We start from the raw sequence: 13,241 nt of genomic DNA, 5'->3' as shown, positions 1-13,241 counted from the left end.
AGTAATTTACACTGAACGGCAATTTGAACTCAGACTTTTGTGGAAAACAATCTATGGTTTGAATGAAACTTTTTACTGCCTGAATAGTTTCTTTATCAAGAATCACTGTGGTAAAGCCCCACCCACTCATATGTCATGAAATTAACAGATTTCGAACCTGCAGTAAATCTGACTTGGCCTTTAATGCTGCAATGCGATCCATATGATGGTAATCCGGTTTATCTGAGTAACTTGCAACTGTAGTGAGCCTGGGAGATGATTGACGTGGAGACGGTGATGAATTCCTTAATGGACTCAACCGTTTGTCATTGCTTAAATCTGCTACTGTTAAGTCTCCATCATCATTATCATCATCTTGGGGTGAGTATCGTGTCTTGCTTTGTGAATTCCTTGCAGTATCTTCAGTAAGGTATTGATCAAGTTTGGACATAAAGGCCGACACTTTGGTTCCACCCGGCTGTAGTTGCACTTCATCTCCCTCATCAGACTGCTTTATGTGCCGATATCGATCAAGTTTATCCAAAAATGATGCAACTCGAGATTCGTACCTTAACACAGGTTGTTTTTTAAAGAGAAAATTAAAAAAATTAATTACCAACAAAAAACATTGTATTGTACATATTTTATAAAGATCAGACAAACATTACAAACATTAAAGATCAGACAAACATACATTATTTTATAAAGATCAGACAATACATTCAGTTTTAACAAAACCTTGAAATAACACATAATTTTTTTGTTCAAATAAAATTAGAGTAATTCTACTAAACATTCTCAAACCTAAAAACAAACTTAAAATTCTTACCCAATCCCAGCAAGGTCAGCATTAGCACTTCTTGATGAGTTAAAACCAGACGGTGGAATTTTTGTAAAAGTGCTTTGAAGCGAACTTTTCATCTTTCCATCATCTAAAAAATTTAGTTTAATACAACATTTAACCAACACTGTGTTGCACAAACCTTGTACTGTTTTCTTTCTAGCTTCTTTTTGTCGCTTATCAAGATTATTGAGTTGTTGCATTTTTCTTTCATTTGCTTCTTTTTCTTGCTTTTTTAATTCAGCTTCTTTTTTACGCCTTTCTGCTTTTTGTTTTGCCATGAACTTTTGCACTTGACTTTGATCATAATGTCGAACTTTGCGAACAGGTTCTGTTGACAAAGTTTTCAACAAATATAGTTTAAAAAGTACAAACGCAACATAAGATAAATATAGTTTACAACAATTGCTTTTCTTAATACAATAAAAACCAAAGAATTTTTTTTTAAAAAAACAACAGCACTAAACAAGACATTTTTTAACTTAAAAAATCACCTGAGTTTTCCTTTTGAGTTTGTTTTACTGGTGTAGGTTTGCGCTTTTTATTTAACTTTTGAGACTTTTTGGGTGTTTTTTGATCTTTGTTTAATTTTTCAACTTCAGTATCAGAATCGGATGATGATGAGTCTGATGATCTCAGATCGCTGAGCATTTCTTTCATGTTCACAGATAAAGTGGCTGGAATCAAAGCAATATTTGAATATTATATCCAACATACCATTGCCACAGTGATATAAAACATTTGGTTTAGTCACTGAAACAACATTTAAGTTTTTTTATGTGTACATGAACAATCAAACAGTATGATACACTGAGCAGGGCAAGCAAGGCCCATATTGGCTTATCCAGGATGTAAACAAGTTCCATTCATGTCACTCAGAGGACAATCACACACTCAAACAAGCCCAGACATGGGGCAGGCCTGTTTTTATTAGACTGGTATGTTTTACTGAACCAATAGTTGAGTGTAGGTTTAAAATCTGTTTACTGCCACTCAATTTTAGTCTAGAAAATCTACCTTCTTGTTCTTCTATTGCAAGGGCATCTGGGGATTGTAAATCAATGTCAGCATTTTCTTTTTCAGGCTTTGAATCACCATGATTTAAAATTGCAGATATTTCTTGCCCAACATTTGGTTTGTTAGTTGCAGCAGAAGCAGTTGCATTATTGTTATTGCAAGAAAGTGGTGCAGATTCTGGGTGTGCATCTGACATAAACCGAAGCAAATTTTTATGCTCAAAGCTTTTGTGTACAATAATTATTATCAAAACCAAGTGTTTTTAAATTGCACACATAAACATACATCTTTACAAATTTCACCAGTAGATTTTAAAACAAATCGTTTTGTATTAAGTCATACCAATTGCAAAATCATTTGCCATGCCACCAGCCACCAAGCTTAATTGCAAAACAAAACAAATATATTCTAGATACTATTCTATATTATTTCACCTTTGGTTGTTTTTCTTGTGACATCCTTAGTTGGTGGGGAATGCAATGCAATATTTGAAGGCAATGTCTTCTTGTGTTTAGGAATTGAACCAAGAATTGCTTCAGCCACTTTTTGGCCTTCTCGCCATGAAGAAGGTGTAATAAGTGTCTTTCTGTGAGATGGCTTGTCTGATTTTATTTTACCTATCACATAACTTGAAAATAAGTTGGGGTCCTAACTTTATAACCTAGTAAAATTATTTCATGTGTTTTGCTGGCTACCTATTTTTCTAGTTGCCTTTCCCTTTGTGCCTTGTTTATTGGTCGATGTCCTTTCCAACGATTTGGAGCGAGATGAGCCTTCCTGAAACAGGGCAGCTGCAAACACAAAGTTTGTTGATTCTGATAATGAGAGGCTTTATTTCAACCTTTTTTAAATCTGGAGAAAATATACAATGACCAACCTTTGGTTTTTCTGTGTGGTTGTTGGGCTTTTGGTTGCATGCTGATTGTACCGTCTTCTTTCCAAACTTTTCCATCTGGTGTGCGTAGTCTTGTTTCAGCAGTGTTAAAACCCTTTCCAAAACAGTAACAGATACAATTAATGGATTTAATGCTTTGGTGGCACAGTGGATTAAGATGCAGCACAAAATTGTAAGAAAACTTTGCAAACAAAAACATATATATAATGAAAAGTTCTACAAATGCTATTTTGTAAATACCTTATATTTTGGTGCTGCAGGACCAGCTGCTATCTTTCTCACCCGTGGTTTGGGAAAGTCCATGTTGTAAGGAATAGGAGCAATGGGATCATCATCTTTGTGATAAAACTTGAGGCCCGGAGTTCCATGCAAAGAGGAAGGTGAACTAAAAGTGAAAAAAGAAATTGAAGCTTAGTGAACAACTAATAAGACTTTGGCAATTTTAAATAATTGTAAGATGAAAAAATATTTTAAGGTTTTAATTAATTTGAAACTATTACATATGTACAAATAAAAAGATTTGAATTAAAGCTAGTTTTACCGATTTTCTTTCTGTTTGCGAATTGTCTCCTTAAGCTTGGCAAGTCCTTCTGAATTTTCCTCTAATTTCTTTTTTTGTTTTGCAGCATCATATCTCTTTTTTGGCATTTGCAATTCCACACCACTGTGTTTATAAGTGTCCACTGAAAATGGATTTACAATAGTTTGAGCAACACCAGCTGTGGATAAGTTCTTTCCAGGTTTAACCAGTTTGCCTGAAGGCTCGAAATAAGTGTCTGTATTCAATTCACGAATGGGGACTAATTGGTCCTTGGGACTTTCAGCAATTGGTGCTGTATCTATAATATCATGCTGGTTTGGAGTTTTAGTAAGAGTTGATGAATCAGGATATAATCGAGGATTTTCGGCACTTGGATCAAAACCTCTCAGTGAAACACGAAGGCTGTCATAGTCAGTGGTGTTAAAGTCCCGAGCTGAATATGAAAGAGTGCTTGCTTCTGGATACTTTCCTGTTTGACTACCTGTAAACAAAAGCAGTGACAAATTTTACACGCTCAGCAAAATACCAATAAAAGCACAGTTTCAATTAGAAAGTTCAGAGAAAAATAAACATATTTTTTTCTGATTAAAAATTATTGCAGCAAGATAACAAAGCGAAATATGCAAAAATGATTGAAAACTGAATAAATGAATCACAATTTGTTTAATTTGACAGCCACATTACATTTAGAGCATAGTTTTTTACTTTATGTTTATGTGACATTATTGCATCCATAAGTATAATATACTCTTTCGGATGTTTAAGTGAAATGCTTACTTCCTAAAATAGATGACTTTGGATCGTGTTTTTCATGATATGAAACAAGAGGCTCTTTGAAGCCAACTTTATGCCCATATGACTTTGAAACTTGCATGCTGTTTTTTATACTAGACAGTGACTGTGCCTACATCAGAAATAAAAAGTAAACCTTGTCAAATATTAAAGCAGACCATACAAATAAATAACAATATTATCGACATATACCATTACAAAAATTCCAATAATTTTATTTAACCATCTATAAACATGAATATTTATTAGATGTCATATGAATTGCATGGCAATCTACTCTTCCCAAGAGCTTTGTTACAGCAATATTAGGAAGAAACAGATAATCAGAAAAATACCTTTTCTTTGAGTGAACTATTTAATTCAGAACTTGTTGGTGCCTCATGCTGTTGTATTCTATGATCAATTCTTTGCAACTGGAAAAAATGGAAAGAAGTAAGTCATCTGTCATGAAAATATTTTAGGTCAACAATTTTATGTACCACTGCTTTGGCCTCATCATATTTTCCCCAGACATCTTTAAGACTTTCTGTTAACTTTGCATCTGCACCTGCTACTGAATAACCAGAAAAAACATCCATGACCTACATTAAATTTTGTCTATGAAATGAAAAATCGCCCAATGATAATGTTGGTAATATTTGATCCTAAATAAAATAGTAAACACAATTTAAGAAACCCATTGAGATCCATCACATTAACACTATTGTTACACTTAAAAGTCAGACATAATCTAACTTTCACATAAAAAACTTTCTGTAGTTGAAAAATAATTTACCACATGGTGATTGGTCAGAGCATTCAAAGAACAAAAAGGGACCATTAAACACAAAAATAATTCCAGCTTAATTGAACAAGATTACCGGTGTGCAAAGAGTTTATTTGCAATTTAAATGGCATTAGCAATTTAGGCTTAGGGGTATAGTTGGTGTGGTGTAGTTCGGTTGTTTGGTGATGGGAATATTGAAAAGGAACTAAAAATTGTAATTAAATGGTCTGATAGAAAAGGGGATTGAAAATCATTGCTCTGGGGTTAGTTACATCTGGAAAAGCACAGTTTAAAATAAATATACTTGACACACTGCTGAACACAACCAATAATACGGACAAAGGTTTCAAATCATTTTGGTAAATAATCACTTTTCTTCAGTTGTATTGGTGCTGCTTTATCAATCATTGTTACTGTTTTAATAAAACGTGCATTTCATCACAGGTTTATCGCAGTGTATCCTTAGACCAGATTGGAAAGAATGGCCTGGGCGGAGGATTTATCCGCCGCGCAATATTTTGGATTTCCCCTTGCAATCCGCGCAAATTTAGGCTTTTTACGTGTAATCCGCGCAAAAAAATGTTGTCCGCGCAACTTAGCACAGCTTTCGTAGGTAACTATAATAAACTTTCTTTAAAATTTTATATTTTCGTTGCACAATGAAGTTCTATGTCGCCACAAGCCTTATTCGCGAACAATCCACGTAAATCAGTCAAGCACATCAAAAATTACCGATCGTCACGCTTGAAATGACATTTCTATTTCGCTAACGTAATCGTTAAAAGTACATTTATCTGTATTTTTAGGACGTAGATTGACTATTAAAGTGACTGTCGGCTAGGCAAGTTACATAAAATAATGTTTTCTACGTGACAAATAATTACCTACAGTTAAGAGCAGTTTGGCAATCACAAACTATCCTTACAAAACAAATCAGCAAAATGTTTGAATCGTTATGAAAATGAAAAATTGTAGAATAGCAGAACAGCTGCGTGCGCAACAGAGCAAAACTGAAGATTCTTCGTGTTTATTACTTTACTTAGTTGTTCTTTTTGTCGGCTGGATAATCTTGCAGGCATTACATACAAATTGCGTCAATCGTTGAATCCACCTGTCAATCAAAAGTCTATCAATCCGCGCAGAAAATTGTAATTCCGCACAAAAATCCGCGCAATTATTTTGACGAAAAAAATATCCTCCGCGCAAAAATAAAACTTTCCAATCTGGTCCTTAGACATTTGTTTGCACCGAGTGTAGCATGCATGTAAACATATAATGACTGAAATTTTGGTTAGTTACAGATATTTCACATTCCTGTGATTTAACTCATAAACCAAATCCTCTGTGATCACATTTTGTGTTTCTGAAATGATGGCTTTAAGCAATTTTTAATTTTGATTCTTTGTTGGGAATGTAAACCGATTATAATAGTGATAAACATTATATCTTAACTTAACTTGAACACATAAATGATAAATTTAAGATTATATGCAGTTGTCCATTTCTTGGGATACGCCAACACGGGCAAATTGGTCAATCATGTTGCAACCATTCATTCACGTTCATAACGCATTTTTGAGGCTCGAAACAAATAATTTTAGGTACGAGTATTATGAATTTAAGCTACATAATACTCTTTGCATATATCATTTGGTGCATTTAAACACAAATCGTGTTACGTTGCTACAATTAAACATACCTCACAGAAGAAATCCGCACTTCACTTTTGCAAACGAACTTTCCATCTTTGAAAATATCAACGTTGGTGCATTTGTTTTTGTAAAATTATCCTATGGATTCAAACCATGTCGGCTCGGTGGGCGACTGAAATAGAAACGTTCACCTCTGACAAAAAAACTTTTAACCAAAAAAACAAAAAAACTACAATACTTTTTTTAATTTCAAGAATACTTCCATTAGCGCATTCAAACAAAATGGTTGGTATGGTGGTGAACAGCGACCACCAAAATCATCCGATTCGCCAAGGACAGTTAAAGAAACCAGGGAGTCGAACCGCTTGTCATATGGGTTCAGGTTCGGTTCGGGTTCACTTGGTTTTGTTTTTAAGGGTTCGGGTTCGGTTCCGGTTTTTAAAAATGTATATTTTCGGGTTCGGGTTTTGTTCCGGTTTGGGCAAATTATCCGGTCCGACCCGGTTTGCGTTTTTGAAACCGGTTCAATTTGTATCCGTTTTAATTTAATTCTTCTCATCATGTAGCCTACCTGTCCTTATCAAACTCCTGAAGAATTTTGCCCCTACACTATTATTTTTGACACGCCCTATAAGTGTTATCTCGTGTATTCTTCAGTGCGCTGTTTTGAAAAAATCAGAAATTATAGAGAGACTGCATTTTTTACTGGTTCGGTTCCGGTTCGGGTTCAAAGTCAAATAAAATATGGGGTTCAACTCCGGTTCGGGTTTTTAGAAAATCGTAGTTAGCGGTTCGGGTTCGGTTCGGGTTTAATGAAATTAACCGCTCAAACCGGTTCGCGGGTTCGGGTTCAGTTCCGGTTCGACTCCCTGAAAGAAACCAAGCCCAAACTGTTTTGCCAAAAAAACGCCACTACATTTTTTGCGCACACTGTATTAAATAAAAAAGAAGGTAGGGGGCGAGAAAAACACAAACAAAGTACAGGCGTGGAGTCAGCGTGACTCTGTTGTTGACTGCGTCGTAAGCTTTCTCTCTCAGTTTGCTTACTCGAATATAAAATACCGTATGGAGTTTAAGGAAATACATGCAGTTTAAAATACATACAACTTTTGTGTCTTTAGATTAGGTTGTTATAGAAACTTGAACTCGTGAAAGCCAAACGACCCAATAAGTAAGCGACCTAATTAATTTAGTGTAGGATGTGCTGCAACGACTCATTTTTTTGCGACTGAATTTTTTTTTAAGTTTTGTACTAAACTTACGTTTTTAAATCTTCACCCAAAAACCGTTGCGTGAACGAGTGTAATTAAATTCCTTTACTTCTAACTAAATGAAGTGCTGTATTAGGATATTCTTCCTAGATACGTTCATGTGTGCTTGCCAGTTGTGCTGGGATAGATTTGGATCAGCAAAGTAATCGCGTGCTTGGGACATCAACGGAAAAGGGGCACCACTTTTCATAAGCAAATTAATTATAAGTTGTATCTTTTAATTTAAAAGTAGCCTAGACTACCGCAGATTAAAATGTAGGCTACCGGTAGTGCGTCGTCCTGTATAGGCTACATCAGTGTTCGTCAACCTGTGGGTCGCGACCCCAAATGGGGTCGCCTAAACTTTTTCTGGGGTCGCAACAAGTCGTCGAATTTAATTTATTGCATTTAAAAATTGATTACAGAAAATGAAACTAATATTATGTTCTTTTAGATCGCAACTTTTGCTCTTGTTTTGTAGTACAGCTTGCCACCTCCTGTTGCAATTAAATCGTAGTAGTGGAAAAACAGAAAATGCCTTTATCGCGTAACAATAAGTTTTAAAATTTGTACTAATAAACCCAAAAAAGTTAAAAAATTAAAAAAAGGTTTATTTTTTGTATGCGTTTTTGTACGAACGGCCTCTTTTTTGAATTTTTGCCCGAAAATAGGTTATAGGTTTCGACAACGTGTATTATGACTCAACACTATAAGTTTGTATTATTTAAAGTGACAACAGAACGAGTGAATAGTTATTTATGCAAGGTACCCAACTATGCCAAATTTTTTCTAATCCCGTTTTCAACCACGTGGCTGTGTGAAGCAGGATTTAGTGCAATGAGTGTATTAAAAACGAAACATCGTAATCGATTGGAAGTGGAACATGACATGCGGTTAAGCTTGTGCAAAGTCAAGCCATGGCTTCAAAAACTTGTGGACAGTATATATACAGGCGCAACCTTCTCACTAACAGTGCAAACTAAATGTTGAACAATTTGACAAGTTTGTGTTCCTAAAATTGGGTTTATGTCTTAAATGAAACGCCTTAAAAACTTTTTTCGTAATGCTTTTGTGTAGCAATTTTTTCGTAATACTTTTGTATCGCCATATTTGTTTGCAATTATTTACAGTTTGTGTAATTGTTCTTTCGGTTCAGCATTACTTAAAACATTTTTTTCAGTGTTGAAAAAAATGGGGTCGCACGTAAATTCTGATTTCATTTTCCCTTAAATTGGGGTCGCCTATAAAAAAGGTTGAAGACCACTGGGCTACATATTGCAACAGTACAACAATGGTTTAGGATTTCAGGCTTCCGCTGTGTGGGCACCAAAGATTTAAATGCTAAAGGGGCGTCAGAAAAACTCATCTCATTAAGTTTTGCAGTGAAAATGTGTTTAGTACGTAACAGAAACCATTGACATTTCGTGAAAATCGAAAATACAAAATCGCATAAAATTTTACACACGACTGCGTGCAGTTTCAAATAGTTTTTATTTTTAAACCAATCTTCATTCGAGACCTTAATATAGACGTAGCATATACCTTGGTCTAAAAAGGTACCATGGTACGTCATTGTGACACAAATGGTTAAGTAGAATAGATTAAAGCATGGGTGCATTTATGTTTAAAACAACGAACCAAATAAAATACATTTCGCTTTTTTTCTATAAACACGATGGAGCAAGCAGTTTAACTTTAAAGTACCAGCGAGATATTTTAGGTTTTGATCAGTATTTGCCAACGAAATGAATTTCACCGACACCTGTTTACAAGAGTCACTAAATTATTAGAGAATATATGTACAGCGTTGTTCCATGTTCAAATACTGATCGGAACTAAACATATCTTGCTGCAACTTTAAACTGCTTGCTCTTAGACATCTCTATGCCAATTTATAGGACAATATTATGCGAAATGCATTTTTCCATAAATTGCAAAATTTAACAATGCTGCTGTGTATCAACGTTTGAACAATCTTTATGAACAGGTGTCGGTAACAGTCATTTCGTTGGCAAATACTGATTAAAACCGAAAATAATGCCTTTTGAGAGCAACTAATACGCAAAAAAGGTCTCAAAAAAGATTGGTTTAAAATTGAATACAAAACTGGTTTAAAACTGCACGCAGTCATGCGTAAAATTTCATACGTTGTGTTTTTAATTCCGAAAAAATGATAAAGGTAAACAGAAGCAACACTTACATAGGAGAAGCAGCCCATGAGTCGTAGTTATCTGTGCACCATGAAATGAATAGTTTTTTCGTAAATGTAGCGCAGGGGTGTACAACCTTTATCACAGATATGCCAAAAACAGATAAATTCAATATGGAAGGGCCGCACTTTCATATAACGCAAGTTGTGTTTACCCAGTCGTGTATAGTACTAAACTCGTTTAGCCTATTTTAGGGGTTCTTAACCAGGGGTACGTGTACCCCTTGGGGGTACGAAGCATCAAAGTAGGGGGTACGACATGCAGGGTGAAATTATATGCTATTTAGGCATATTTGTGAAGAATGCGTAACAAGTTACTTCGTTATATACAGCATCCAGAATGGGTTAGTTTTGTACTACTTACAATACTGTTTTCATGCATGCATTCAACACCCAAGTTATACACCGACTTTAATTGTTACAATTTTATTTACTTCCGTCGGCCATTTTATACAGGGGGTACGAGAAAATTGTATGAAAGCTCAAAGGGTAACGAGCGCAAAAAAGGTTAAGAAACACTGGCCTATATCTTGAGTTAACCGCTACAGGAAAGGACAGGGTGGGGAACCTGCGGCCTTTTATGGTATACTAAGTGCGGCCTACGATGTCAAAGTACATTTTAGAATGTTGATATTACAGGGTGCATCCAAAATATACAGGATCGCTTGGTGCATTATTAACACAGCTTGGCGCAACTTTATAACACGATCCAAGTGATCCAATCGATCCTGTATATTTTAGATGCACCGGATATTACATACTGCACCGGGCGCTGAAAATAGACAGAAACCTATTTTTTGACCTTTATTTCACATTACTATTTGATTAGTTCTAGGGCAGCGGTTTTCAAACTAGAGCCAAATGGTCCCGTAGCGGCACACAAGGTGATTTCGGCAGGACTACTAAACTAAAAGCTCAAGGTTCTACAATCTTACTTGTGTTGCAAAAGGACAATTGTTTGCGCATAATCGAATGTCTTAAACTTGTCTGTGATGTCACAAGCTGCTCTTAGAATTGATATTTGTAAACAAGCGAGTTTCCAGGTTAAATAAATCTTGAATGTTGTAGTGAAGGTGGAAATATAGTGAGTAATTTTATTCAGCTTGAACCGCAAGTCCTACAACTCTACTAGGGAATAGCAAAACGACCATTATGTAAGTCAAAAAGTTTGAACACAACCGTCTTTGGCCTGGGAAATAGTCTAGCGGCCTAAACGAGTGTCGATAAACCGTTTGGTGGCCTTTATAAACAAAAAGGTTCCCCACTCCTGGGTAAGGGATAATCTTACTTTCATTTCTTATTCGCAAGGGATTAGGATTTTAGGTCGCAAAATGGCATGTAGGGTGGGGTTGCCATTCGTCAGGATTTTCCCTGACATGTCAGGGAATTTAGTGTTTAAATCTGCGTCAGGGAGAAATGTTAAAATGTACTTAAAAGTCAGGAATTTAAGAAAAAATACATATATAATATATACTATGAAATTAATGCACCAACGGAGGAAGTTTCTAGTAGTTAGCTACAACCGCGTCTATACCATGAAACGTAAAGAGGTAAACTGGCGGCGCGCAAGTTAACGTACATGTTACTGTTGGCGTGTGTGCGCGCGTAACAATACTTGTTTGTTACTAGATGTGTAACAATATGCGTTAAATACACAAATAAAAATCCAAGTCTCAAGAAAACTCAGCATTCGATGCTACGTGAGAACGTGGGAAATTTCATTTCCTTAAATAACAACTAAAAGTCGAATGCGTGAGACATAAAAACATTATACAGTGGCATTTTTCTTCAAATTTAAAAAGGTCCTTGTGACTCTCATTGTTTATTTTTTTGTTCAAAAAAAAAACTCTAAGCAGAAACCTACGCAGAAAGTTAATTGACAAGGATCAGGGTAACGTTTTCTCGTGTCGCCGTCCGTGTGACTTCGGAATATTCTAATTTATTCCGGAATAGAAGTGTTTGGATCGCAAAAATGGTTAACGCAGCGGTTCTCAAACTGGGGTCCGCGGTCCTTTAGGGCATTTTGCGGGGATCTCAAAAAGGTGGAAGTAATTCTATATTCTTATTTGGCGTTAGTTTGTGCAACTGGATAAGTTGAAATCGAGGTGAAAGTGAGAATCGACCGTCTCCATTGTTAAACAATATAGGCTTTATTGCATGACAACTAACAAAAATGCAATTGTTCGCGCACCATTGTAATGTTTTTTGTCTTGTCTGTGATGTCAGATTTGGATCATTGTTATGCGTAATTTTGCATAACTAGCTAAAATCCTGCAATCAACTTTCGTTTTTCTGAAATGCTCATTCAGACTTACGTTGAAGAAAATTCAGTGTGAAAAACCACTAAATGTGTCGCTATGTTTTATTTGTTTTATCAAAACAAATGCATTTCGCTATAAAAAGCATCATCAGTGTCTAAAAACAAAATAAAAAGCGGGATAAGAGCAAAAAATGCAAAAAACACACACCACCAGACCAACCGCAAAAAGCCTTTCCTCTGTCTTACAGGACTGCAAATGCAGACCGGCAGGTACGGCGTTGATAAAACACACGAAAAAAGGCGAGGAAAAGATAAGGGCGCAAAACGAAAAAACAAACACGATTGCAACAACAAAGCGATTGCAGTTAACGAACTGCCGGAAGGACCATCGCTTGAACATTTATTGTGGCGCCGGTTAAAATTAGCCATTTGTTTTCACAAATATCCAATTTTTCTGTCCGCGGTTCCTCCACAAAAACCACATTATAACAGAGCGCAATATCTAACTTTTTTTGAAAAAGTTGGAAATGTTTATTGTGGTAGTGCTGAAGAAGGGCCGCGCGGTCACCCCCTACACTTAAGTCGGACGTCCGCCAAACAGACCGATGTGAATTCCATCGGGTCGAAAACTTATTTTTTGTTTGGCCGACGTATTGTTCTTCACACACCAAACACGTGGCAACATATATTCCGTAGTTACGACACGAAAGGTGCTGACGTAAGTGAAACAGTCTTTGCTGTGACCGCAAGTCAGTCACCGGAAAAACCATTGATTTGGATTTGCCGTGGTGACCGCACAGGGCGCATTTGCCACAAGGGTAAGATCCTGTTTTATGGTCTTCTGTTTCGTGCGCTAATACTTTGTAGCGCATCAAGGCAGCGCCGATGGTGAAGGGTCGCTTGTAGACTACACATGCTGATGGCTTCAACTGCCTTTCCCGGTCGGTCAGTCGTAGAATGTTGGTGAAGGAAGTAGCCCAAACAATTCTTCTTTCGTTCCTTAGTCTGGAAGTTGGGGGGGCAAAACGTTCCTTCCATT

The 13,241-nt window shown here is 36.2% G+C and overlaps 1 protein-coding gene across 3 annotated transcripts in view; it reads right to left on the bottom strand.

The window, feature by feature from the left end:
• Window positions 1-6,615, bottom strand: part of LOC145203920 (centrosome-associated protein 350-like) — a 28,795-nt gene extending 22,180 nt beyond the window's left edge. The window contains exons 1-14 of one of the 3 annotated variants that reach the window (XM_080076289.1): window positions 6,531-6,610; window positions 4,545-4,646; window positions 4,401-4,478; window positions 4,051-4,177; window positions 3,274-3,754; window positions 2,973-3,117; window positions 2,715-2,826; window positions 2,533-2,628; window positions 2,272-2,454; window positions 1,838-2,026; window positions 1,315-1,497; window positions 963-1,151; window positions 809-911; window positions 158-548 (exon numbers count right to left, since the gene is read on the bottom strand). In XM_080076289.1, the coding sequence (XP_079932415.1) occupies window positions 158-548; window positions 809-911; window positions 963-1,151; window positions 1,315-1,497; window positions 1,838-2,026; window positions 2,272-2,454; window positions 2,533-2,628; window positions 2,715-2,826; window positions 2,973-3,117; window positions 3,274-3,754; window positions 4,051-4,177; window positions 4,401-4,478; window positions 4,545-4,643 (2,376 nt within the window). In that variant the 5' untranslated portion in view covers window positions 4,644-4,646; window positions 6,531-6,610. Of the gene's footprint in view, window positions 1-157; window positions 549-808; window positions 912-962; window positions 1,152-1,314; window positions 1,498-1,837; window positions 2,027-2,271; window positions 2,455-2,532; window positions 2,629-2,714; window positions 2,827-2,972; window positions 3,118-3,273; window positions 3,755-4,050; window positions 4,178-4,400; window positions 4,479-4,544; window positions 4,647-6,530 lie in introns of all 3 variants that reach the window. The other 2 variants (XM_080076291.1, XM_080076290.1) reach the window with 2 other exon arrangements.
• Between the last annotated feature and the right edge of the window lie 6,626 nt (window positions 6,616-13,241).

This window comes from Phallusia mammillata, chromosome 8, assembly GCF_965637545.1.
Source record: "Phallusia mammillata chromosome 8, kaPhaMamm4.hap1.1, whole genome shotgun sequence".
Taxonomy (NCBI): Eukaryota; Metazoa; Chordata; class Ascidiacea; order Phlebobranchia; family Ascidiidae; genus Phallusia; species Phallusia mammillata.
This window is presented reverse-complemented; position numbering and strand designations above follow the sequence as displayed.